This window comes from Rattus norvegicus, chromosome 10 (assembly GCF_021556685.1).
Source record: "Rattus norvegicus strain SHRSP/BbbUtx chromosome 10, alternate assembly SHRSP_T2T, whole genome shotgun sequence".
Lineage (NCBI taxonomy): Eukaryota > Metazoa > Chordata > Mammalia > Rodentia > Muridae > Rattus > Rattus norvegicus.
Genome location: NC_141543.1, coordinates 19279148 through 19304092, shown reverse-complemented (window position 1 = coordinate 19304092; position 24945 = coordinate 19279148). Strand labels below are relative to the sequence as shown.

The 24945-nt window shown below is 46.3% G+C and overlaps 1 protein-coding gene across 7 annotated transcripts in view; it reads left to right on the top strand.

Moving 5' to 3' along the window:
• The window catches only part of Abca17 (ATP-binding cassette, subfamily A (ABC1), member 17), a 94498-nt gene extending 70965 nt beyond the window's left edge, over nt 1–23533 (top strand). For 5 of the 7 annotated variants that reach the window (XM_087570192.1, XM_087570190.1, XM_087570188.1 and 2 more), the window contains exons 24-31: nt 4341–4519; nt 5159–5281; nt 6578–6772; nt 20570–20757; nt 21967–22137; nt 22335–22525; nt 22655–22728; nt 23122–23533. In XM_087570192.1, the coding sequence (XP_087426318.1) occupies nt 4341–4519; nt 5159–5281; nt 6578–6772; nt 20570–20757; nt 21967–22137; nt 22335–22525; nt 22655–22728; nt 23122–23496 (1496 nt within the window). In that variant the 3' untranslated portion in view covers nt 23497–23533. 7 annotated transcript variants of the gene reach the window in all.
• Nucleotides 23534–24945: the final 1412 nt, after the last annotated feature.

Below are 24945 nucleotides of genomic sequence, written 5' to 3'. Positions count from 1 at the left end.
CAGGCTAGCTTTGAACTTGGAAAGACTTACCTAGTTACAGGCATGTGCTACTCCATCGGCCTATAGCTCCGTGCAGCACTCACCTTTTTCTGTGGAAAGACATGGCATGTGCATATAAGCTGTGCATTTCTGCACATTCTCTATCTCTCTGTCTCTCTCTGTCCCTTTTTGCCTCTCCCCCTCTCCCTCTCCTCCATCCCCCTCCCTTCATCCCCCTCCCCCCCTTCGCCCTCTGTGACACTCAAGATCTAAGATCAAGAGCCTTGTGCATTTTTTTTCTTTTTTTTTTTTTCCGGAGCTGGGGACCGAACCCAGGGCCTTGCGCTTCCTAGGCAAGCGCTCTACCACTGAGCTAAATCCCCAACCCCAGCCTTGTGCATTTTATGCAACTGTTCTACACTGAGCTATATCCTAGTCTGCTCACACATACTTTAAATTGTCTCTAGATTTCTTTTTTTTTTTTTTTCTTTTTTCTTTTTTTTTTCGGAGCTGCGGACCGAACCCAGAGCCTTGCGCTTACTAGGCAAGCGCTCTACCACTGAGCTAAATCCCCAACCCCTATCTCTAGATTTCTTAAAACACTTAATATAGTGTAAATGCTATGTAAGTAGTAGTTATTCTATATTTAAGAATGACAAGGAGAAAATGATAGATATTTAGTATAAATACAGTTTTTATTGTCTGAATTTTTGTCATCTCCACCTTCCCATTGTTTGAACCCCATGGCTATAGAACCTATGAATACAGAGAGATCATCACTGCACTATGTAATTTTGTGTAGGACTCAAGAAGACAGTTCCATTTCCATTTTAAGGTATCCATTTTAGTATGTGGGCCAGTGACATGGTTCAGTGGGAAAGGGGGCTTGCTGCCAAGCCTGATGACCCAGTTTGATCCCTGGGACTCACCTGGTAGAAGGGGAAGACAGAGCTGTCTAATCTCTAAACGTGCTGTGGCATATGTGCCTCCCACCCCATGCATACACACATATGCACACATGAGTAAGTAAATAAATGTAATTTTAAAAATTAAGGACTAGAGAGATGGCTCAGCCATCAAGAGCTGCTCTTCCAGAAGCCCTGAGTTCAATTCCCAGCAGCCAATTGGTGACCAACAGCTGTCTAATTCCAATCCTAGGGGACCTAGGGGACCTAATGCTTTTGTCAGGACTCTGTGGGCACCAAGCGCACACATTATACAGACAAACATGCAGGCAAAACCCCCATACACATAAAACAATTTTTCGTTGTTTAATTTTCAAGACAGGGTTTCTCTGTGTAGCCCTGGCTCTCCTGGAACTTGCTCTGTAGACCAGACTGGCCTCTAAGTCAGAGATCTGCCTGCCTTTGTCTTCCAAGTGCTGGGATCAAAGTCAAAGGCATGTGCCACCACACCAGCTAGTATAATATTTTTAACGAGATAATACGTAGGAATTGCACCTCAGTAGTGGTTTGAGTAGCATGCATGATGCCCTGGGTTGGAGCACCAACACTGCATAATAAAAACAAGTTTAGAAAAAAAAGGATTAATTATGCACAGAGCCAAGCCACGTTTAAGGAAGTGGAAAAGAACTTTCACTGCCTGCGTCATTCTCTTTTGTTTCCTTGGTGAACATGATTTTATTGTATAATTTCTAAGTACACATCTTTACAGATGTTTAAGGCAGATCAGATAAAAAGAGTTGGATTTTTGGTTCGATGTTGCAATGCTGGATGCAACCCCTAGGGTCCCCTGCATGCTGAGCGAGTCCTTCGCCACTGAGGTAACCTCCAAGTCTCCTGAAAGCTTTCTACGTAAGCAGCCAGTTAATTTGCAAGGGGATTGTTGGTTGAATGGACAATCAAACACGGAAGCGTTTTGTGTTTTAGATAGATGTTATATAAACAAGGAAGTCTCTTTTATTAATATTGATGGGTTTTTTTAATTTTGCCTCAAACATACTTAGCATGCTCTACCACTGAGCTACATTTTCAAGCTCTTAAATTGGCAAAAATCATATGCATTTATATACTACAGAATGAGAAACGCCTTTTATTGCATTCTCCTTTTTCACTTATTTTATTTTATGTGTATGGGTGTGTAGTGTACACATTTTAATTTTTTAAAACCTACTTTTAATGACGATTCTTAACTGCTTTAGCCTCCCTTCTAGCCCATCACCCACCAGAGTGAATGGAAAGAAAGGTTACTAGGATATGGGGGAAGTGGACCTGTTTAGAAATTATTTTTTGGAGCAAACCCCATTTGTGTTGTCCGGAAACCAGCAGTTCAGGTTTTAGGACTTTGCAGCAGCAGCTGGCTCTCCTCGTAAATACTTTATGAATACACCAGCAGTTCAGTTTGGAAGCGTTGGGATAGCAAACACCAATCAAAAGCAGAGGCACAACCTAGGGGAGACAGCGCGGCCTCAGCTGAATCAGCATGAGTCAGCAGGAGGAACCAGGAGCACCAGGGACACCAGGAGAAGTTCTCAGCTGTGTGTCTCTCAGCAAAGATTCGGGACCAAGAAATGCCACAAAGCTAGCTGTGCAAGCCAAGCCCCTGCGGAGTCCTATTTATGCTCCCTCCAAACATCACATGTCCTCCATGGGTCTTGCCTCACCATGTGTCTTGCCTCAGTATGCGAGTCTGTCTTAGCAAAACTTCACGGAAGTCTGTGTCAGCTGACATCGCCCTGCGGGTCCTCTGAGTCCTCAAAAGGGGCAAGAAGCCACAGGAACCTCTTGAGAAGTTTTTTGGTTGTTTCTCTCTACGGAGTCACAACAAATGGAGCTCATCAATGCATGTAAGGCAAACCAATACATGCATGTTGTTGGTGAAGAATCTTTTAATACACGTCCTTTTATGTGCTTGCTTTAGCAAACCATCTTCTTACTTGTGTCTGTTTCAGCTAAATGTTTCTTTATGAGTCTGCCTCAGTGAAACATCCTTTCACCTTTGTCTGCTTTAGCGAAACCTTTCCTTTGCATCTGTTTTAGTAAAATGCCTTTCTACTTGTATCCACTTCAGGAACACACTCCTTGGAATGTTTGCTCCAACAAAACACCGTTAGACACAACTGGCTTTCTAAAGAAGCTTTATGGGTGTTTCCACTTTATGGGTGTTTTGCCTGGGTGTATGTCTGTGCAGCATATGCATGTAGTACCTGCAGAATCCAGAAGAGGGCATCAGATCCCTGGAACTGGAGTTACAGGCAGTTTCGAGCTGCCACATGGCTGCTGGAAACCAAACCAGGGTCCTATGGGAGAGTGCTTTTATCCACAGAGCCATCTGTCCAGCCCTCTTCTTGTTGTTTTAAATAATGTTTTTGTTTATTTTTTGAGAATTTCATAAAATATTTTAATCTTACTCTTTCCCATCCCCCAACTCCTTCCAGATCCTCCCGTTTCATAACCACTGAACTTCAGTTTCTTCCTCTCTTAAGCAAACAAACAAACAAACAAACAAACAAACAAGGATAGAGTCCAGTTTGTGTCGGCTGCTCTCTTCTGAACATGGAGCCCCAGTGTAGTTGATGTGCAGTGTTACTCCACTGAAGGGAACTCACTTTCCTTTTCCCAACAGTTACTAATAGCCTCCTGATTAGGGGTGGGACTTCACGCCCACTTCCCCTCTGTGCCCGGATTCTGTCTGGCTTGAGCTTGTGGAGATCTTGTGCAGGTTATCACAGCCTCTTCCTGGAAAACGCAGTTTCTTTGCAGTTATCCACCCACCACCTCCAGCTCTTACAGCCTTCCTTGCCCCATCTTTGGCTTAGATCCCTGAGCCTTGAGGAGAAGGGAATCACATAGACGTTTCATTTAGGGCAGAGCATTCCAAAGCTTCTCTTTGCAAACATGCAGAGTGTGGGATTCGGTGCTAATTATCATCTGCTGCAAAAAGAACCTTCTCTGACCAGGGTTGGGCAGTGCAGTGATCTATGGGCATGGGAGTCATTTGATCGCTACATTCATTCAGCAGAAAAACAGTAGTAAGTTTCCCCCCAGGGTTCATGACCCTATTTAGTCTCAAGGTTTTGGGTGTTTGTCTTGCTGCTTTGCTTTTGTGAGCTGCTAAGTATCCTACACTCCTCTCATGTTTATGGCAGTTCTCCTGCCTTAGCTTCCTCAGACCTGCACTTACAGGTCTCAGCTCCTTGCATTGTTTTTACAAAGCGTTGGAGGCAGGGAGCAAAAGCATTCTTCTCCACCCCTGGGCTAGGGTATGGTGGAAGCGATGGTAACAATGATGCTTCTCTGGTACTATTTGTTACTATGTGAATTTCCTTGCTATATTTGAGATGAGGAATGCCTTTGAAAATCTCCAAATCAGTGTGCTAATATCTGCTTGTTTCCTATTAGTAGAAGGATATGTGGTCCAAAAGAACATCTATGCCTGGGAATCTCTGGGGATAGGAAAGTATCTGACAGCCCTGGCCATCTTGGGACCTGTGTACATCACCCTGCTTTTCCTCACTGAAGCCAATGCATTCTGTGCACTGAAAGCCAGGCTCTCTGGCTTCTTTTGTAAGCAAAAATTGGTGAGTTAACTGGGGTTAAGTCATGTAAGAACAGGCCAAGTTCTGGCTCTAAGCTTCCTTCCTGTGTTCTTTAGCCACCTTGAGTTTTCCATCTCAGAGGGGTCCCTGAGGCCATCCAGCCATCTGTTCATAATCTCAGGGCAGAGAGGTATCAGCCCATGCCTAGGGACTACAGCGGAGGAGAAGCATCTGACTCGGCCCCTGAGGCCCCGTTCCACATACTGATCACTGGGCTGTATTTAGGGATGAGACCCTAGCTCGCTAGGATAACTCACCATATGAAATGCCCCTGCAGTGAACTGTGCACAGTCTAGAGGAAGATCTGCTCTGTTAGCTCAGGGTATGATATCTTCGAGAGGACAGGGTCTCCAGAGGAAACTGAAGGAGACGAGCTTTTGGTCTATCTCAACATTTCTGGGTTTTAAACTCGTGCTACTCAGAAGCTGACACTGTGCGGTTTGACCGCCCACTTCAGCATAGTCAAGCCACCATAAATGTAGACGTCTACGTTGTTCCTGAGGTCACGGTGGTGGTGTGTACAGGGGCACTATCACAGGATCTTCAGGGCCCCATCCCTTCTGACCCTAGTCAAGCTCTGTCTTCTAATCTCGCGTTTCTACCCTTGTCTTGGGAATGTAGAGGATGCTCTTGAATGTAACAGGGGCTGAAGATGAAGACGTTCTAGAAGAGGCAGAAAACATCAAGTATCATTTGGATACACTGATAAAGAAAAGTCCACTTGTCGTTAAAGAATTGTCAAAGGTAAAGTTAGACTTAGCTTTGCTCCTTTGTCTGTTTGTCTGACTTGAGGCGGGGTCCTGCTATGTGGCCTACATAGACCTTGAATTCATGATTCTTCTACGTCCGCCTCCTAAATGCCCTGATTACAAGAATATGCCCTGTGTCTTAGTTAGGGTCTCCATTGCTGTGAGGAGACACCATGACCATGGCAACTCTTAAAAAGGACAACATTTACCTGGGGCTGGCTTACAGTTTCAGAGGTTTAGTCCGTTATCATCATGGCGGGGAAACATGGCAGCATCCAGGTAGCCATGGAGCTGGAGGAGCCGAGAGCTCTACATCTTTATTGGAAGGCAGCAGAAGGAGATTGTGTGCTACACCAGGTGTGACTTGAGCATAGCAGGTCTCAAAGCCCACCCCCCACAGTGACACACTTCCTCCAACAAGGCCACACCTCCTAATAGTGTCCCTCTCTAAGGTCCAGGCATTCAAACACGTGAGTCTATGGGAGCCATGCCCATCTAAACCACCGCGCTGTGCCTTGGTTTTCACACACAGACTCTACCTTCCGATGAACCTGTGGCTTGTGCGCAATGGCAGATGGGCTTCTGGGAAGACAGACTTAGTGAGGTCTCTCTGGTTAAGAACGAAGCTCAGGGTTGGGGATTTAGCTCAGTGGTAGAGCGCTTGCCTAGCAAGCACAAGGTCCTGGGTTTGGTCCTCAGCTCCAGAGTAAAAAAAAAAAAAAAAAAAGAATGAGGCTCACCTGAGATCATTCTCACCCAGAGACAGAGACTGTCGTACTCTGCTGTGATCACCGTGGTAAAGGGAGGGTCTGAGGCAGGAGGGGATGAGAGCCATGCTTGCTAAAAACCCGAGAAAGAACGGAAGAGGCATACCAAGCATGGCCTCTCCTGTATCCAGACAACAATTATGGCGGTGCCAAGTGGCCAAGTGATAAGGACTCTGGAAACTAAAGGGAGCCTCCTAAGTTTCTCTGAGATTCCTAGGAAGAGTTTTGAAAGGTCTTTTAAACATTTATAGAATCCCGCCCCGCCCCCTGCAAGTTTCTTAGTCACGTTTCCCTTCAGTTTCTGGTGGTTAACAAAACACAAAAGCCTTCAGCAACATCAGCGAGTTTTACTTGCTCAGGGACAAAGAGAGGCGGCGTACCTCCAAGAACAATGTTGACAATATGCAAGAGCTGTAGGAAGGAGCAGGTAGACTGAGGCTGGGTCACCAGGGGCAGCTAGGTTGGGCGTGCAGTGGCTGCTGGCTGCCAGCCTCCTCTCTGCATCTCTGTCCTGTGTCGCTCAGGTCTATAAAGAGAAGGTGCCCCTGTTGGCTGTGAACAAGGTGTCCTTTGTCGTTAAAGAAAAAGAATGCTTTGGCCTTCTTGGCCTCAATGGAGCTGGGAAGACGTCCATTTTCAACATGCTGACCAGGGAGCAGCCCATCACTTCAGGGGATGCCTTTGTCAAGGGTTTCAACATCAGGACTGACATGGCGAAGGTGGGTGTGGCCTGGAACAAATTTTGGAGAGAGATACAGGATTCGGGGTCATGAAGCTGGGACTTGATCTCTAAAAGGCCCGCGTGCCTGTTCCATTTGTAACCTCCAAATGTAAAGATACATCCGAGATTCTTCTCTCCACTCTCCGTCCCAGGGCTGGCTGTCCACATAACACTGTCGTGGTTACAGGAGCCAGAAACACAGTCAGCCCCATAGTCGTGTCTCCACTACCTTATCTTCCCCTCTCCTCTCCCTCCCCCTCCTCCTCCTCTGCCTCTTCTTTCTCCCCTGTCCTTCCTAAGACATAGAGACACGCTCATCCACCTGCCATTCAAGATGCCATTCTAGTTATCCAGTTGGCAGCCATGGTGCATAGATGCTCAACCCCCCAAAACAAACAACCAAGCAAATAACAAAAACCCTCAGCTCTGTTCTCTCAAACCCATTTCTTTTTTTTTTTTTTTGAAAAGTTTTTTTTTATTATTATTATTAACTTGAGTATTTCTTATATACATTTCGAGTGTTATTCCCTTTCCCGGTTTCCGGGCAAACATCCCCCTCCCCCCTCCCCTTCCTTATGGGTGTTCCCCTCCCCACCCTCCCCCCATTGCCGCCCTCCCCCCAACAGTCTAGTTCACTGGGGGTTCAGTCTTAGCAGGACCCAGGGCTTCCCCTTCCACTGGTGCTCTTACTAGGATATTCATTGCTAACTATGAGGTCAGAGTCCAGGGTCAGTCCATGTATAGTCTTTAGGTAGTGGCTTAGTCCCTGGAAGCTCTGGTTGCTTGGCATTGTTGTACATATGGGGTCTCAAGCCCCTTCAAGCTCTTCCAGTTCTTTCTCTGATTCCTTCAACGGGGGTCCTATTCTCAGTTCAGTGGTTCCATTTCTTTTTTTAAAAATATTTATTTTATGTATGTGAGTACACTGTAGCTGTCTTCAGACACACCAGAAGAGGGCATCAGATCCCATTACAGATGGTTGTGAGCCACCATGTGGTTGCTGGGAATTGAACTCAGGTCCTCTGGAAGAGCAGTCAGTGCTCTTAACCACTGAGCCATCTCTCTAGCCCCTCAAACCCATTTCTACATAGTCACCCTAGTCTATATCTTCCTCATTTCTCTGTACCACCTGGAACTGCGAGCCTTTTCCAGCTCCAAGACCTCTTCTGCTTATTCCACAGCCCCCCTCTCTCCTTTTCCATCTCTGTCGCTAATGATTCTTTCCCAGGCTTTTAGTAAATCCTTCCTTTTGCTCTGAGGCGGGGTCTCGTGACGTAACTCAGGCTAACCTCAAACTTGTAATCCTAAGGGTTGGGATTATAGGCTTGTGCCACCACTTGACTCTTCCGGTGGATCTTTATCCGTTCCTGAAAGCTGTGGTTTTCCGAAGCGACGTATGCACATCTCGCTGCCCTCACCTTCTATCCCCGCATGGCTCGTTCTGATTCTCTGGCTCCCACTCCCGCCCACTTGCTGATGCTTCCAAAGTAGCCACATAGCCAACTCTAGTCCTATGCGTCCAATTGCAGAACTCAGCTTCCATAACTGGACAAGAGCTAAAGCTTGCTCAACATTGCAAAAGACATTCATTTATAACCGTAAATGAATAGACACCATGACCAAGACAACTCTTATAAAGGCAAACATTTAATTGGGGGCTGACTTACAGCTCAGAGGTTCAGTCCATTATCATCATAGTGGGAAACATGGCAGGCTGCTGGCAAACTTGGTGCTGTGGGAGCCAGGAAGTCTACATCTCCATCTGAGGGCAGCCAGGAGGAGGGCCACACTGGCCAGACCTGAGCATATAGATGAGACCTCAAAGCCTGCCTCCAGAGTGATAGACTTCCTCTAACAAGGCTACACCTTATCCAATAAGGCCGCATCTCCTAACAGTACCACTTCCCTTTGGCCAAGCATATTCAAACCACCACATTCCAATCCATGGATCCCATGTTCAAACACATGGGTCTATAGGGGCCCATTGTTGTTTTTTATAAAACAAAATCCCATAAGTTTGACTTGACTAATGAAGACTCAGGAGGCAGATGGTGATGGCGGAGTGAAAGCCTGTTAGCTTAGAGAGGCAGAAAAACACAGCTAGCTTTCCTGTTTCACTGATGTCCTAGAGGGAAAAAGTCATTCTCCTCCACACTGTCATAAAACCCTTCAAACTAAGTGCTCCTCCTTCCTGTTTCCTGTGTGTCTCTCTATTTTCCTCCTTGTCCTCCACACTCTGTGGGGTTTTTTTTCCCTTATGTTCACTCCCTGTCAACTGAGTGCTTACTCTACCTCTCGAACTATAGTTGGCTTTTATTCAATCCCGTTTACAGAAAACTCTTGGATTAAAGGTATGTGCTAGGGCTGAACCACACCTCAATAAGAAATGGGTTTTTCCAGTTCACCATCTTGGGGTTCATCATATGATCAGATACCTGCAACAGGCCATACCTAGCCATAACAAAATGCGAAATACATTTAATCCAAGTTCAAAAGCCTCCATAGTCTATAACAATCTCAAAGGTGTTAAAAGTTCAAAGTCTCTTCTGCGATTCATGCAGTCTCTTAACTGTAGTCCCCTATAGAATCAATATAAAGAAGCAGATCGCAGATTTACAACCTATCATGGCACAGGATACACACTGACCATTCCAAATGTCATAGTGAGGAAATACCGGACCAAAGCAAGACCAAAAACCACTGGGCCAACTGTGAACGCTGCATCTCCATGTCTGGTGTTAAAGCACTCTTCGGATCTCCAGTTCCTTTCAGCTTTGATGACAGAAACGCACTTCTTTCTCTTGGGCTGGTTCCACCCCCTGTTAGCAGCATTCCTTGGCAGATATGTCATGGCTCTGGCATCTCAAACATTTTGGGGTCTCCAAGGCAACTTCAATTTCACGGCATCCTGTTCCAATGTGTCTGGGGTTCACACATAATCTTCTTGACTCCTCCAAAGGTCTTGGGTCACTTCTCCAGCTCTGCCCTATGTAACACTTTAGGCTTTGGCTGACTCCACTCCACTGCTGCTGCTGTTCTTGGTGGCCATCCCACAGTACTGGCATCTCCAATATGCTGGGGTCTTCCACTGCAACTAAGCTACACTTTGACCAATAGCCTCCTCATAGGCTGTCTTCACGGTGTCAAGCCTCAGCTTCTTTGCATGATCCCTTCAGTCCTGGGCCTTCAACTGCCAATATGGTACCTTCACCCAATTCCTTTCCTGACCTCTCACAGCGCCAAGCCTCAGCTGCTCTCCATGCCCCCTTAATACCAAGTCCAACTGCGTCTGTCTCTGGAACACAGCTTCCTCGTGCTCTCAGAAAACACTTCGCAGAAGATTTCAGCTCAGTGATGTCCTCTTAATCACTGCTGATTTCTTAGCTCCAGGTAACCAGCATCAATTGTCCCCATAACACCTTACATCATTGACTCTAAAGGCAGAGCCCCAAGGCCAGAGTTGCCAAGTTCTGCTTCGGTCTGAGGCTGGAACATGGCCCCCTTGTTCTATTACATCTTCATCAACTTTCTGTTTTACGTGCCTTCACTGCCTAAGCATGGTAGTCCCGGAACTTACTCTGTAGGCTTGACCTTGAACCCAGAGACGTACACGCCTCAGTCTCCTGGGATTAAAGGCGTGTACTGCCATGCCTGGATATGACTTTAATTTAATTCCTTTTCACGAGATCTTTACAAGCATGGTCACTCTGGCTCAGGATCTGGATCACAGGTGTGCCCTCCATTCGGGGATCGCAGTTCGTTCCCGATATCGTCAAGTCGACAACTGAGAATAGTTGTCACAATCCATCATCCTTGTCAGTCTGACACACAAGCATCTCTCTTTATGTTCAAATGAAACCAATAATAGGTGGTAACAATGGTATAACCATCCCTCAACTGCAAACACATAAGCAACAGGCTTAGCTAGGTGGGACCTTGAACTGAGCTCACCACTCTCTTAATTCCATTTAATATTATTTTTTTTCTTTTTTTTTTTCGGAGCTGAGGACTGAACCCAGGGCCTTGCACTTGCTAGGCAAGCGCTCTACCACTGAGCTAAATCCCCAACCCCGTAATATTCTTAAACACAGGATTTAGCTCCATTCCACTTCCCGGTGACCCTTAAATTTTTGAACTGTACATTTTCTATTTTTTCCTTCAAAGCTTGCTGTGCTCGATCCAAAAGGCATTCATTAGAGTGAGCCACAGGACAACGTCTAAACTAGGCTTCTTTGAGATTTCCTTTGTCAACGCCACTAACCTAAATGTCCTCACCTCAGGCAGACTCTTCAGACAAGGGCAAAAAGTAGCCACAGTCTTCGCCAAAACGTCACAAGAATGATTTCTAGGCAGCATACTGACATTCCTCTCCTCTGAAACCTCTTGAGCTAGGCTCCCACATTTCAAATCTCCCTCGGCACCTCTGTCTTCCATGCCTCTTCCAGTATGCTCCATTAAGCCCCACCTACATCATTCCACTGCTTTCCAAGTTCCCAAAATCCACATTCTTCCAAACAAAAGAAAGGCAGGCCTATCATTGCAATACCCACGTCCCTGGGTATTAAGACTGCTGTCTTAATTTGGGTTTTATTGTTGTTTAGAGACACCATGACCAAGGCAACTCTTATAAAGGCAAACATTTAATTGGAGCTGGCTTACGATTTCAGAGGTTCAGGCCATTGTCATATATACGAGACCTCATTTCCCACCTCCAAAGTGACACAGTTCCTCTAACCAAGCCACTCCTCTTCCAACAAGTCCACACCTCCTAACAGTGCCTCTTCCCATAGGCCAAGCATATTCAAACCACCACCTGCTGACCCTAAATAGGATAAGTGAAACAGAAATTAGATCCATGGAATATTGTTATAGTAACACTTCTGTAATCCAAATGCAAAACAAGAAAATCTCAGGTAAAAAGGTGGATTGAGCTAACAAGAACAGCATTTAGGTTGACCTCAGACATCTTCTAAACAGAAACAAGAGTCCAGAGAACCCCACCAATGTAGGAAATGACCTAACCCAGAGTGTCAATGTCCCGCATGAAGCTTCACCTAAGGAAAGGACGCTTTGGAAGACACAGTTGGAGACGTGGCTCAAACTCCATGCCAACACGCATCAAGCCTTTGGTTCGATCTCCAGCATCACACACAGAAGTTTCTGTTTTAAAGCAGGTTTTTCCTGTGTAGCCATGGCTATCCTGGAATTCACTTTGTAGACCAGGCTGACCTTGAACTCAGAGATCCACCTGCCTCTGCCTTCCTCCCAAGTGCTGGGCTTACAGGTATGTGCCACTGCCGCCTGGCCTGCACTACTGCCTGGCCAGAATGTGTTTTTCATCCCCCTGAGGTGTGTTTTATTTTCATTAATCACATGAACAATTCTCCATAACATCCCGAGGCAAACCAGGGAAGTCCTGAGTCTGACTGCTGGGAGCTTCCCTTTTAGAAACCGCAGCCACTGGCATCTGTATGGAGTATCTGGGTTTATAGTGTAGCTTGTGGCTGGGGTCTATCCTGTACATGGAACTTCCTTCATGTTATGAGGACGTCTGGGCGATGACAGGGTGGCGTGGGGGAATCCTCCAGCCTAGGTTTTAGGAAAATTCACTGCCTTTGCTGACCGGTAGTCTCTGGTAGACAGAATGCTCTTCTGCATTGGATGCTCATTTTCCTCAGTTTGATTGTATTGAAGCTGCTGATTTTAGCCATCATCTGACCTACCTGCTGGGTTTTTTTTTTATATTCCATTGGCCCTCACTTTGAGCCTGTGCTTCTTGTGCTCCCACTGCAGCAAGAGAGCACAAAGAACAAATTTTTTTTTGCTGCTGTTGTTGCTCTGAGGCAAGGTCTCTCTATGTAGCCCTGGCTGTTCTAGAACTCTTAAACCAGGCTTATCTCAAACTCTGAGAGATCCGCCTGCCTCTGCCTTCTGAGAGCTGGGACCGAAGGTGTGCGTCACTATGGCTAGCAAGAAATTTTTCTTAAAAACACTTGTGGTGGTTTGAGTATGCCTAGCCCAGGGAGTGGCACTATTTCGAGGTGTGGCCTTTGTCTAGCAGGTGTGTCACTGTGGGCGCAGGATTTAAGGCCCTCCATCCTGGCTGCCTGGAAATGAGTGTCCTCATAGCAGCCTTCAGGTAAAGATATAGAACTGTCAATTGCACCTGCCATGCTCCCACCTTCATGATAATGGACTGAGCCTCTTAACCTGTGAGCCAGCCCCAATTACATGTTGTTCTTATAAAAGCTGCCTTGGTCATGGTGTCTGCTCACAGCAGTAAAACCCTAAGACAGGTCCCCAGCTCCGAACAAAAGAACCAAAAAAAAAAAACAAAAAAAACAAAAAAAAAAAAAAACAAAAAAAAAAAACCCGTAAGACAGAAGCTGGTACTAGGGACTGGGGTGTTGCTGTGATAGGCCTGACCATGCTTTTGTTTGGAAGGATGTGGATTTGGGGACTTGGGGTTTGAAAAGCCTTGGGATGCTCTAAGTGGGGCTTAATGGGCCATCCTAGTAGAAATAAGGAAGACTTTGTTTCTGAGGGTGATCTGAACTGTGCAAGCCTGGTTCTAGAGATTTCAGAGGAGAAGAATTTTACTATGTGGCTGAGAGACTGTTGTTGTGGTATTTTGGTGAAGAATGTGGCTGCTTTTTGCCATTGTCCAAAGAACCTGCCTGAGGCTATGCTGAAGAGACTCAGATTTATTGTGTTGACAAAGGAAGCCTCAGAAACGCTCATCATAGACTTTGTTCTCTGGTTAAGTCTCATGAAGAGCATTTTAAACACGCATGGCAAGCTAAGAAAGGAAAAATATAAAATATACAGTTTGAGTACTAACGGGGCACCAGGAAGTGAAATGGAGCTGAACCCTGTGTTCAAGGCTTAATTGAATTAAGGGAGTACTGACCTTGGGGCAAGATCCCACCCAGCTATGTTTAGGTCCAGGCATAGTAGTACTAGCCTTTAATCCCAGGAGGCAAAGACAAGCAGATCTCTGAATTCAAGGCCGGCCTAGAACAGAGAAGTTCTAGGTGAAGAAAAACTTAAATCCAGGCTTGGTGGACCACACCTTTAATCCCAGTGTTATGAGTTCAAAATTAGTCTACAGAGCAAGTTCCAGGACAGCCCAGTTTAGGCAGTGAAGGCGTTGGAAAACAGAAAGCTGGTGATGATGTAATAGAACAAGGGAACCATGTTCCAGCCCCAGCAAGCAGCAGAACTTGGCAGCTTCAGCCATGTGGCTCTGGCTTTATGGTCAAGAGGAAAAGAAGACGACTGGGACAATTGATGCTGGTTAGCTGGAGCTAAGAAATTAGTGGTGATTAAGAAGAGACCAGCATGACTGAGGTGAAATCTGGGAAGTGTTTTCTGAGAGCACAAAGAAGCTGTGGTTGTAGCCAAGGTTGTACCTCGTGCTGTGGCTGGACTTGGTAATGTGTAAGAGTTACTCAGGTGGTACTGGTTTTGAAGGCATGAAGGGGTCATGAAGAGCAGCTGAGGTTTGGCTCTGTGAGAGGCCATGGAAGGCCATTGGTGAAGGTGCAGCCTCAGTTGCAGTTGATGACCCAGGACTGAAGGGGTCATGCAAAGGAGTTGAGGCTTGGCACCATGAAGAGAGCCTGTGAGAGGCTATTGGTGAAGCCTAGCTGTAGCAGAAGACCCCAGTGTATTGGAGATGCCAGTACCATGGGATGATCACCAAGGACAGCAGCAGCAGTGGAGTGGATCAACCTGAGCTTAGAGTGCTATACAGAGCAGAACTGCAGAAGTGACAACAACCTTTTGGAGGAAGAAAATCATGTGTGGATCCCAGACATCGAAGCAAGAAGCTGTAACATTGAAGTTGCCTTGCAGACACCAAGATGTTCAAGATGCCAGAGCTGTGGGCTGCTGAGGAAAGCTGCTAACAGGGAGTAGAAAAAGCCCAGGAGAAAGGAGTTTGTTGCAGTCAACAAAGATGAAAAAGAAGTTGGAGATCTGAAGATCACTTTGACGTCAGACGTGGAGATGCAGAGTTTGGAGTTTGCCCAGCTGGTTTCCTGTCTTGTCTTAGTGATTATACTTAAGTGATTGGATGAATCTCAGAAGAGACTTTGGATTTTTAACATTGTTGAGACTGCTATAGACTGTGGGCCTTTGGAGATTGGACTAAATATATTTTTATTATGCTGTGGGTAGGTATGGCCCCCATAGACTCATGTGTGTGAACAAGCCTATGGGGACCAGGGAGTGGAATGTGGTGGTTTGAGTATGCCGAGCCCAGGCAGTGGCACTATTTGGAGGTGTGGCCTTTCTCTAGTAGGTGTGTCACTGTGGCCACAGGATTTAAGACCCTAGTCCTAGCTGCCTGGAAGTGATTCTCCTCATAGCAGCCTTCAGATAAAGATGTAGAACTCAATGGCACCTGTCATGATGCTGCCATGCTCCCACCTTGATGATAATGAACTGAACCTCTGAACCTGTAATCCAAGCCCAATTAAATGTTGTCCCTATAAGACTTGCCTTGGTCATGGTGTCTGTTCACAGCAGTAAAACCCTAACTAAGACAACACTTCAGGGGATTGGTGAGGTGATTCAGTAGGTAAAGTGTCTGCTACACAGGCAGGAGATGGGTTTGGATCCCCAGCAAACACACAAAGGCAGGCATATTCTGTGCTGAGATTCTCAATTAGTTTCTATCTCACTGGATGTTATAGGTCTATTTAAATTGTTTAATATACTTTGATTCAACTTTGGCCAGTTATATGTATATGGAAAGTCACCCATTCTTTTAGAAAAAAAGGAAAAGGGCTGGAGAGATGGCTCAGCAGTTAAGAACACCTGACTGTTCTTCCAGAGGTCCGGAGTTCAATTCCCAGCAACCACATGGTGGCTCACAACCATCTGTAAAGAGATCTGATGCCCTCTTCTGGTGTATCTGAAGACATCTACAGTGTACTTATATATAATAAATGAATAAATCTTTGAAAGAAAAAAAGGAAAAAAGTTTGATCTTATCTTTTTTTTAAAGATTTATTTATTTATATATATGAATACACTGTCACTGTCTTCAGACACACCAGAAGAGGGCATCAAATCCCATTACAGATGGTTGTGAGCCACCATGTGGTTGCTGGGAATTGAACTCAGGACCTCTGGAAGAGCAGTCACTGCCCTTAACCGCTGAGCCATCTCTCCAGCCGGGTTTGATCTTATCTTAAGACTCTCTGAATTTCCTCAGCATCTGTTGTAATGTCTCTCTTTTTTTCTCTTTTTTGTCTCTAATTTTGTTGATTTGTAAATTTTTCCCCTTTTGGTTATTTTGGTTAAAGTTTTGCCAATCTTGTGAACATTTTCAAGAACCGATTCTTTGTTTCACTGATTCTTTGTATTTTTTTTCACTTCCCTTCCAGTCCTGAGTTTGATTATTTCTATCAATCTACTCTTTTTGGGTGCTGTTTGTTCTTGCTTTTCTAAAGCTTCCAAGTGCAGCATTAAGTTGTCAGTATGAGAGCACTCAGTTTTTTGGTTTTTGTTTTTTAAGATTATTTATTATATACGAGTACATTGTCGCTGTCTTCAGACAGCAGAAGAGGACATCAGATCTCTTTACAGATGGTTGTGAGCCACCACGTGGTTGCTGGGATTTGAACTCAGGACCTCTAGAAAAGCAGCCAGTGCTCTTAACCACTGAGCCATCTCTCCAGCCTCCTTAGTTCTTGATGTAAGCACTTAGTGCTGCAAACGTTCCTCTCAGCATGGAGTGCACTGTGCCCGCATATTTTGGTCTGTTGTGTTTTCCTTTCCATTCAATTCTCAAGCATTTTAAACGTCCTTCTTGGTTTCCCCATTAACCCAGTGCTCATTCACAGTGCTATCTGGCTCCACAGCTATGGACTTTTGCCGTCTCTGGTGGTGGTGGTGTCCAGCTTCCTTCCTTCACGGTCAGATGAAATGCAAGATATCATTTCAATTTCCCTATATTTATTGAGTATTATTTTATGTCCAACCATGTGGTCAATTTTGGAATGAGATCCATGGACTCCTGAGAAGAAAGTCTATTCCTTAGTGTGGGGGTAGAATGATCTGTAATGGGCTAGGTTCCTTTGATTTATGATATTATTTAACTCCAGAGTTCTCTCCACTCAGTTTGTCCAAATGACCTGTCTGCTGGTGAGTGTGCAGAACCGACGTCATCCGCTACCGACGTCATCCGCTATCCCTGTGTTGGGTCTTCCTGTGGTTTTAGATTTTATGGTGTTCGTTTTATAAAATTTGGTCTCCCTGTGTTCTGCGCCTAAATGTTTAGAGTTACGATATTTTGGCCTATTTTTCCTCGTATCTATTTTTATCATAAAGCATTATTTCCTTCTTCAACCATGACTGACAGTCTCCTAATACAGTTGTCTGGGCTGGCCTCTGTAGTAATCCAGAACTTGTAGAACACCAGTCCAGTTCCTCTCAGCTTCCAACGTCTCCATCAGGTGTTACTCTGATGCAGCTTTCAATATACATTCTTTGTTCTGTATGTTTAGTGTTTTGATTATTATGTGTCATAGAAAGTTTCTTTTTTTTTTCTTTGTTGTTGTTTCTCTGTGTATCCCTGGCTGTCTTGGAACTTGCTCTATAGACCAAACTGGCCTCAAGCTCAAAAGATCTGTCCCTCTCTGCCTCCTGAATGCTGGGATTAAAGGTGTGCATCACCGGCCCCTGGCCAGAGAGTTTCCTTTCTGGTCTTGTCCACTTGGTGTCCTGTATACCTCTTGCCACTTAATGGGTATTTCTTTACTTCAACTTGGGAAATTTTCTTCTGTGATTTTGTTGAACTTTCTTTTTCTGTACCCATGGATCATCTTTGTCTGAACTTTAAAAGTCATCATCAGTCATTTTGCCTCTTTCCGTATCTGTGGTGGTTTGAATGAGAAATCCCCACTAGGTTCAGGTATTTGAAAGCTAAGCCCTCAGTTAGAAGCACTGTTTGGGGAGGTTTCATAGTCTTGCTGGAAGAAATGCATCATGGGAACAGGCTCTAAGAGTTTATAGCCACCACCTCCTGTTGAGTCTCTTGCTTGTGTTTGTGGGTCATGTGCTTGCTCTGCTTCCTGCTCTGTCTGTCTGACGCCATGCCTCCCTCACCATTAAGGACATCCCCTCTGGAATCATAAGCTAAAATAAACTCTTTCTCCCGTAAGTCACTTTCGGTCTTGGTATTCTATCTCAGTGACAAGAAGGATCTTTGAGTTCAATTGTCGAGTTGTCACCTTATTAAAAATTAATTAATATTTATTTTTATGCATGGGCGTTCTGTTCCATATATGTTTGTGCCCAAGGTGGTCAGAAGAGGGCATTGGATCCCCTATGATGAGAGTCACAGACAGGTATGAGCTGTCATGTGTTGCTGGGAATCAAAGTCTGGTCCTCCGCAGGAGCAGCCAGTGCTTTTTACCACTGGAGTAACAGTAGCAAAGAGGAAAAGAAACTCTGGAAGGAGCTTTGAGTACTCCCTATCTCCCACCCTCCCTCACCCCCCCACCTCCAACTCTAACCCCCACCCCTGAAACAAGGAAACTGCTGCCAAGGCTGCATTCATTTGCTCACTTCAGCCCAACGCGTCTTTCCCAGTATCCTTTTTGTTTCTTTCAGGGATTGCTGAAGCATTTCCTTTCTTTCTCTCTCTCTTTCCCCTTTTTGAGAGTGATAATTCACTCATGGGAAGAGTGCTTAAAAAGCGCTTATCAAAAACTTTGCATTCGTGATTTGAAAAAAATCCTAGGCCAAGATAGACTTAACCTGATTCAGCGTGCCCTTAGTCCAGCACTCAGGACATGGAGATGGGAGGTTTGTGAGTTCAAGGCTCATCTGGGTCATGTAGTAAGTTCCAGGCCAGCCCGGAATACACAGTGATACCTGTGTCTAAAACAAAGCAAAACAAGCAAGAACTTAACACGTCAGAAGTAAAAGAAAAAGTAAGATGAATTGGTGAAGACGGCCTACCAGAACTCTCCATGTTTAATCGTGAGACACCCGAAGCATCCTCATGCAACCCACATCATGGCTTGCTTCTCAACTGTCGTCTCGGATCTGGAGGCATCTGTCTTCCAGGCCACCTGGAACCCAACTCCTCATTCTCTCTCTCGATGACCTCTGACCCTTTGTTCTTTAGCAGACACCCCCAGGTGGCTTTATGTTTGCCTGTCCTCATCCCCAGCCTTGCAGTATCCAGCTTCTAGAGCAAAGCTTGTGTCACTCTGTGACAGGAGAGTACTTTAGGCTGGCAAGCTCTACGTTTATAATAGCATAAGACAGAAGTAACTCAAATATATCTGAAAATCCCAAGTTAGTAACTTTCTAAGTGAAATCTAAGAAACTTCCCTGGCCTTACCCATCCCTGCTGAACTATCTCCCATTGAAAGATTCCAGGAGGAGTCATTGTCTTCTACTGGATACTATTAGTGAGCCAGCCGAGCTCTACGGGATCTGTCATTCTAAACCCATGCTTACACAGACAGCCCTGGTTAAACTCATTGTCACGAAACAAAACAGTAAGGCACATGTGTGGAAAGGGTGTTTGTGAGAAAGTGGAGTTGCAACATTCAGAGGGAGATGAGGGAAGTTAAGGGTGAGAGTAGTTGGAATACATTGTATACACCTGTGATATCAAAGAACAGATCTCGGTAATTTTAAATGAGTGTTTTAATATGACTACAATGTCTGTCTTCAGACACACCAGGAGAGGGCATCAGATTCCATTATTGATGGTTGTGAGCCACGATATGGTTGCTGGGAATTGAACTCAGGACCTCTGGAAGAGCGGACAGCACTCTTAACCACTGAGCCATCCCTCCAGCCCCTAAATGAGTATTTTAAAAACCTGTTCTGGGTATACAGCAGCTAAACTGAGTTGGGAGATGGGCTGTATATGGCAACACAGGAAGAGCTACAGACAGTCTGCAATATTCTGTTAGGAAAACACTTCAAACGACAGTAATCATGGGGTGATGCTAGCATGCAAACAGCCTTGTTCTAGGAGAGCATTCCTGTGTAAGACCCAGCACTAACACAGAAGTCTGGAGGACGCACACCAACCAGACCACAAGCCCCTGGCAGAGACTCCAGTGGCCTTCATGTAAATGTTTCATATGTATATAAAGTAGACTATGTACATAGTCTATTTATAGATTGCATGTCTAATAGAAAACATAAAGAAGAAGTGATAAACCGTTGACATGGTTCAGTGGGTAAAGGCTCCTGCTGCAAAAGCCCGAGATCCACCCCAAAACCCACCTAAAGGTATAAGGAGTCAACCAGATCCACAAGGTTGTCCTCTGGTCTCCAGTTATGAGCCATGGTATGTGTACACCCATTCCCCCAATAATAATAATAAATAATAATAATAATAGTAATAATAGTAATAATGATAATGAGAAGTAATATTTAAAAAGTGAAAATTAAGATGGCTTCTCCTGACTACTAAAATAGGGGACACTAAGTGCCTCTGTTTCCAGGGCATGTGGGCAAGAGGGGGGAACCAAGACACCTCCTCCTCCATCCTCCCCCCCCATCCTTTAGAAGCCTGTACACCAGCAATACCACCAGCAAAAGATACACTAATTCTGCCCAGCACACTGTCATCCACGCATGGCTCCTTCATGCTGCACGACTGTTCCCATAGTAGACATGGTTATTTACGAGAGCTAAACTGAAGCACCAGGCCAAGGGAGGGTATGGAAACCACTGAGGAGCTGGAGGTGTGGGGAAACTATGGAAGAGACTTCGCTCTGACGCATCTCTCTCTTGGGCTGTTGTAACTCAGGTGCAGCAGTGGATTGGTTACTGTCCTGAGTTTGATGCCCTGCTAAACTTCATGACAGGAAGAGAGATGCTTGTCATGCATGCCCGTATCCGGGGCATCCCCGAGTGCCACATCAAAACCTGTGTGGACATGATCCTTGAGAACTTACTCATGTGCGTGTATGCAGACAAGCTGGTGAAGACCTATAGGTGAGATTTGGGGGGGTCCCCTTACCCTTCCCACCTCCATTTGCAAGATAATCCCAGTTCTTCTCAGAACTGGAGCCGAGCTTAAAGCCTGTCAGGCATAGAGAAGCTGTGCCATCTACGCCACTGGGGATGGGGAAGCTGGTCCCTATCCCAAGCCAGAGGCAGTTTTGTGGCTGAGAATAAGTCTATGGTATCACGTATGATTAAAACAACAGGGTGGGCAGATCTCCATGTCGCTTCATGCCAAGCTTCCTATTTCGGATAGGGTAGGTTTTCTTATCAAACCTATAGTTACTTCACCATGATAAGTCTCCCAAGGAGTCTGAGGTAGTCCATCCCTGTTGCCAATGACAGAACCCTAACTCGGATTAGCTTAGTCAAAGCTTGGAACCGACTGTCCTGATTCTGCTCCCCTTGAGTTGTGCACTGTGCTAGCACTCCATCCTTGGAACTGGGAAGCACAGAGATGCCTCTAACTCTGACCAAATGGATTCGGGTGTCAGATAGAGTCCTCAGCCCTCCCCGAGTTTGTCGGCTCGAATCCTGGGCAGCTTTCCACATCTCCCTGAATATTTTGAGGATCAAATGAATTTACATTTAAAAACTTTAGAGCAAAGCTTTGCACACAGTAAATGCTGTGCGAGTTTAGTGAGGGAGCTGGGGAGATGGCTCAGCAGTTAAGAGTACTTACTGCTCCTGCAGGGCACCCAGGTTTGGCTCCTAGCACCCAAAAAAGCAGCTCACGACCTCGTCTAACTCCAGTTCTAGATGTCTGATACGCTATGGCCTTCGAGAGTACCCGCATTTAGGAATACACACGTACACATACATTTTTTTTTAAGTTTAGAAAAATAAACAAAGCCAGTATGGTAGTGCACACCTCTTGAGAGGCTGTCAGGAGGATGGGGAGTTCAAGGCCAGCCTGGACTACACAGTGAGTTTCTTAAGAAAAACTGTTAAAATAACCCTATACCCTTACTCTCAGACCACATGCCCAATCTGGACACCTAGAGCCATTTAGATCCTCAGTGAACAAACCAAGTCACCATTCCACCTGAGTGAAGACGGTGGGGCTACTTTTGAGAGCCCCACCAGAGTGTGAAGTGCGTCAGAGAGAAGGCAAGGGTTGGACGCTGAACGCGCAGGCTTCAGTCCTGGAGGCCACAATTACACCCTCCATGTCCCCACCCTTATCTCCCCTACACCCAGTGACGGCAACAAGCGCGTGCTGAGCACCGCCATCGCCCTCCTCGGAGAGCCCACGGTCATCCTGCTAGACGAGCCATCCACTGGCATGGACCCTGTGGCTCGGCGCCTGGTGTGGGACGCTGTGGGACGGGTCCGTGAGTCTGGCAAGACCATCGTCATCACCTCTCACAGGTAGAGGCAGAATGGGTGGCTGGGGTGGGACCAGGTGAGCAGAAGCTCCTCTGCCAGGACACTTCCCAGGCTCTGCATGTGGAGTCTGGAATATCCTGGTCTGGACACAGAACCCCTCCAGTCTGCACAAGACTTTGACATTCATTGTCGGCTTCTGCCTCCTCCCGCACTGTCTGAGGCTTTCTCCTCTTCCCCAGTATGGAGGAGTGTGAAGCCTTATGTACCCGGCTGGCCATCATGGTACAGGGCCAGTTCAAGTGCCTGGGCAGCCCGCAGCACCTCAAGAGCAGGTTTGGCAGCGGCTACTCCCTGCAGGCCAAGGTCCGGAGGAAATGGCAGCAGCAGATGCTAGAGGAGTTCAAGGCATTTGTGGACCTGACCTTCCCAGGTGTGTGATGGTGCTGCCATCCAGGCTCCTGTCTGGACCTGTTAGCTGTTGCACAGTCCGTCCCTATGGATGCTGGGCACCCGGACTGCCCTTCCGAGCCCTCCAGAACCAGTCTCTGTGTTTGTACAGGCAGCAGTTTGGAGGACGAGCACCAAAGCATGGTTCAGTACTACCTGCCGGGCCAAAACCTCAGCTGGGCCAAGGTGAGGGTGCCTCTTATTCCACCCCCCCTCTCCAAGAGGGGCCATGCCCATGTCCTCCGCCCACACCACAGAGATGTCTGTGTGGATGTCGCAGAGCTTAACTTATGAGCCGCAAGGAGCTGGGGAAGTCAGCTTTTCCCACGGGGAGGGGGGGCTAGCGAGGAGCCAGCCATATACTTAGCATAGCATAGGAGCCAGAGACCCAGCTGGAATGAGCTCACAGCTTGGACTCCTTTGCAGGCACTTGGTAGCAACTGAGTGAGGTGCGCTGTGCGCCTTGTCACAAGGTCTCGGAGGGTGGCCTCTCCTGCACTTTCCCACATCACCTCTCCCTGTGTGTGTCACATCACCTATGGGTGGGCTTCCGTGCAGCAATGGCTTCCCTTCCTACAGGTGTTTGGCATCATGGAACAAGCCAAGAAGGATTACGTGTTGGAAGATTACTCCATCAGCCAGTTATCCCTGGAGGACATCTTCCTGAGCTTCACCAGACCCGTGCCTGACACTAAAGAAAACATCCAACAAGGGCAAGCTGCCCTAGACAGCTCCTTATCACCCTCTAACTCTAGGCCTATCTCAAGTCCTCCCTCAAGTCCTCCCTCAAGTCCTCCCTCAAGTCCTCCCTCACGACCTCCCTCACGTCCTTCTCAGCCTCCCTCACGTCCTCCCTCACGACATCCCTCAAGTCCTTCTCAGCCTCCCTCACGTCCTCCCTCACGACATCCCTCAAGTCCTTCTCAGCCTCCCTCAGAGCCTGTCCTTCTGTAATAAAGAGCTTAGTGCAGGGTAGCCTGGGTGCGCATAACCTGCTATGTTAGTTACTCATCTGTCGCTGTGGCAAATTCCCTAACAAAAGCAACTTAATGGAGGAGGGTTTATTTTGGCCCATTGTTCAATGAGGCCACTGAGGCAAGGAGGTCAAGACGGCAGCTCTTGAAGCAGCTCCCCGAAGAAGATCCACAGTCATGAAGGTGGCCACATCCACAGTGAGGAAGGACAAAGCAGTGGATGTCTGTCCTCTGCTCACTTTCCCCTTTCTATACAGCCTAGGGAAGGAAACCACCCACAGTGGGCGAATCTTCCCACCTCAACCTAATCAAGATAATCACCATAGTCGAGGCCTGTCTGTCAAGTGATTCTAGATCTCACCAAGTTGACAACTGGTGACAACCATTAAAATCCCACCCCTTGTCAACTTGACACCAAAGCATGTCATTTAAATCATGACCTTCCACCCTTTGTCCCCAGATCTCTGGTGCAAGGCTACTTCCAATGTGCCCCATAGTCTTTACCAATTTCAATGGCCGGAAAGGTCAAAGTTCACATCTTACCTAAGACTCAAGGCGACCTCTTAACTATTCAATTCTATTAAAGCCCCAAACAAGTTATACACTTGCAACATGCAACAACAGAGAGTAAACATTCTCCTTCCAACATGGGAGAAACAGAGCACAGTAAGGAATGGTCAGGCTACAGCAACACCAAAACCAAATCCGTACTTAACTCCATGCCCTGCCTCTGCAGTTCATGGTGTAATTTTCTGGGCACCAAAAGATTTAGGTAGCCCCACCTCTCTAGATCTGCAGGCTGTATCACACATAGCCTGTTTTGTTCTGGGTTTTCTGTTTCTCTTTCTAGACATGGTGTGTCTATGTAGCCCTGGCTGTCCCTGAACTTACTAGGTAGACCAGGGTGGCCTTGAACTCTGAGATCTACCTGCCTGTTTTCATGACTAAAAAAAAACAAGTACTGTCTGAACAACACTGTGAAGCTCTGCTGTGGGCTCAATATGTGGCCAGGCCCCCTGGGACCACAGCCATATCAATTCGGCATGCTGGCCCTGGGGAGCCAGGAACCCCTTCAATTCACCCACCTTCAAATACATTTGGATTTTGACAAGACAGATGGGGATGATCCCAAAAAACTTTCATACCGTCTCCGTACAGTGCAGGAGGTCTCTCCCTGTGGTGCTGACTCTTTAACAATTACATCTGTGTTCTCTGAGCTAGCCTGAATGTTCTCCTGTCTTGAAAGTCTCCCTGCCTAAGAAATTAGTCCATTACCTTTAAATTCGAATTCACTCCAATTCTCAGGATGTGGGCAGAATGAAACTAGATCTTTAGTGTGATGGTTTGTATGTGCTCGGTCCAGGGAGTGGCACTATTGGGAGGTGTGGCCCTGTTGGAGTTAGGTGTGGCACCTGGAAGTCAGTATTCT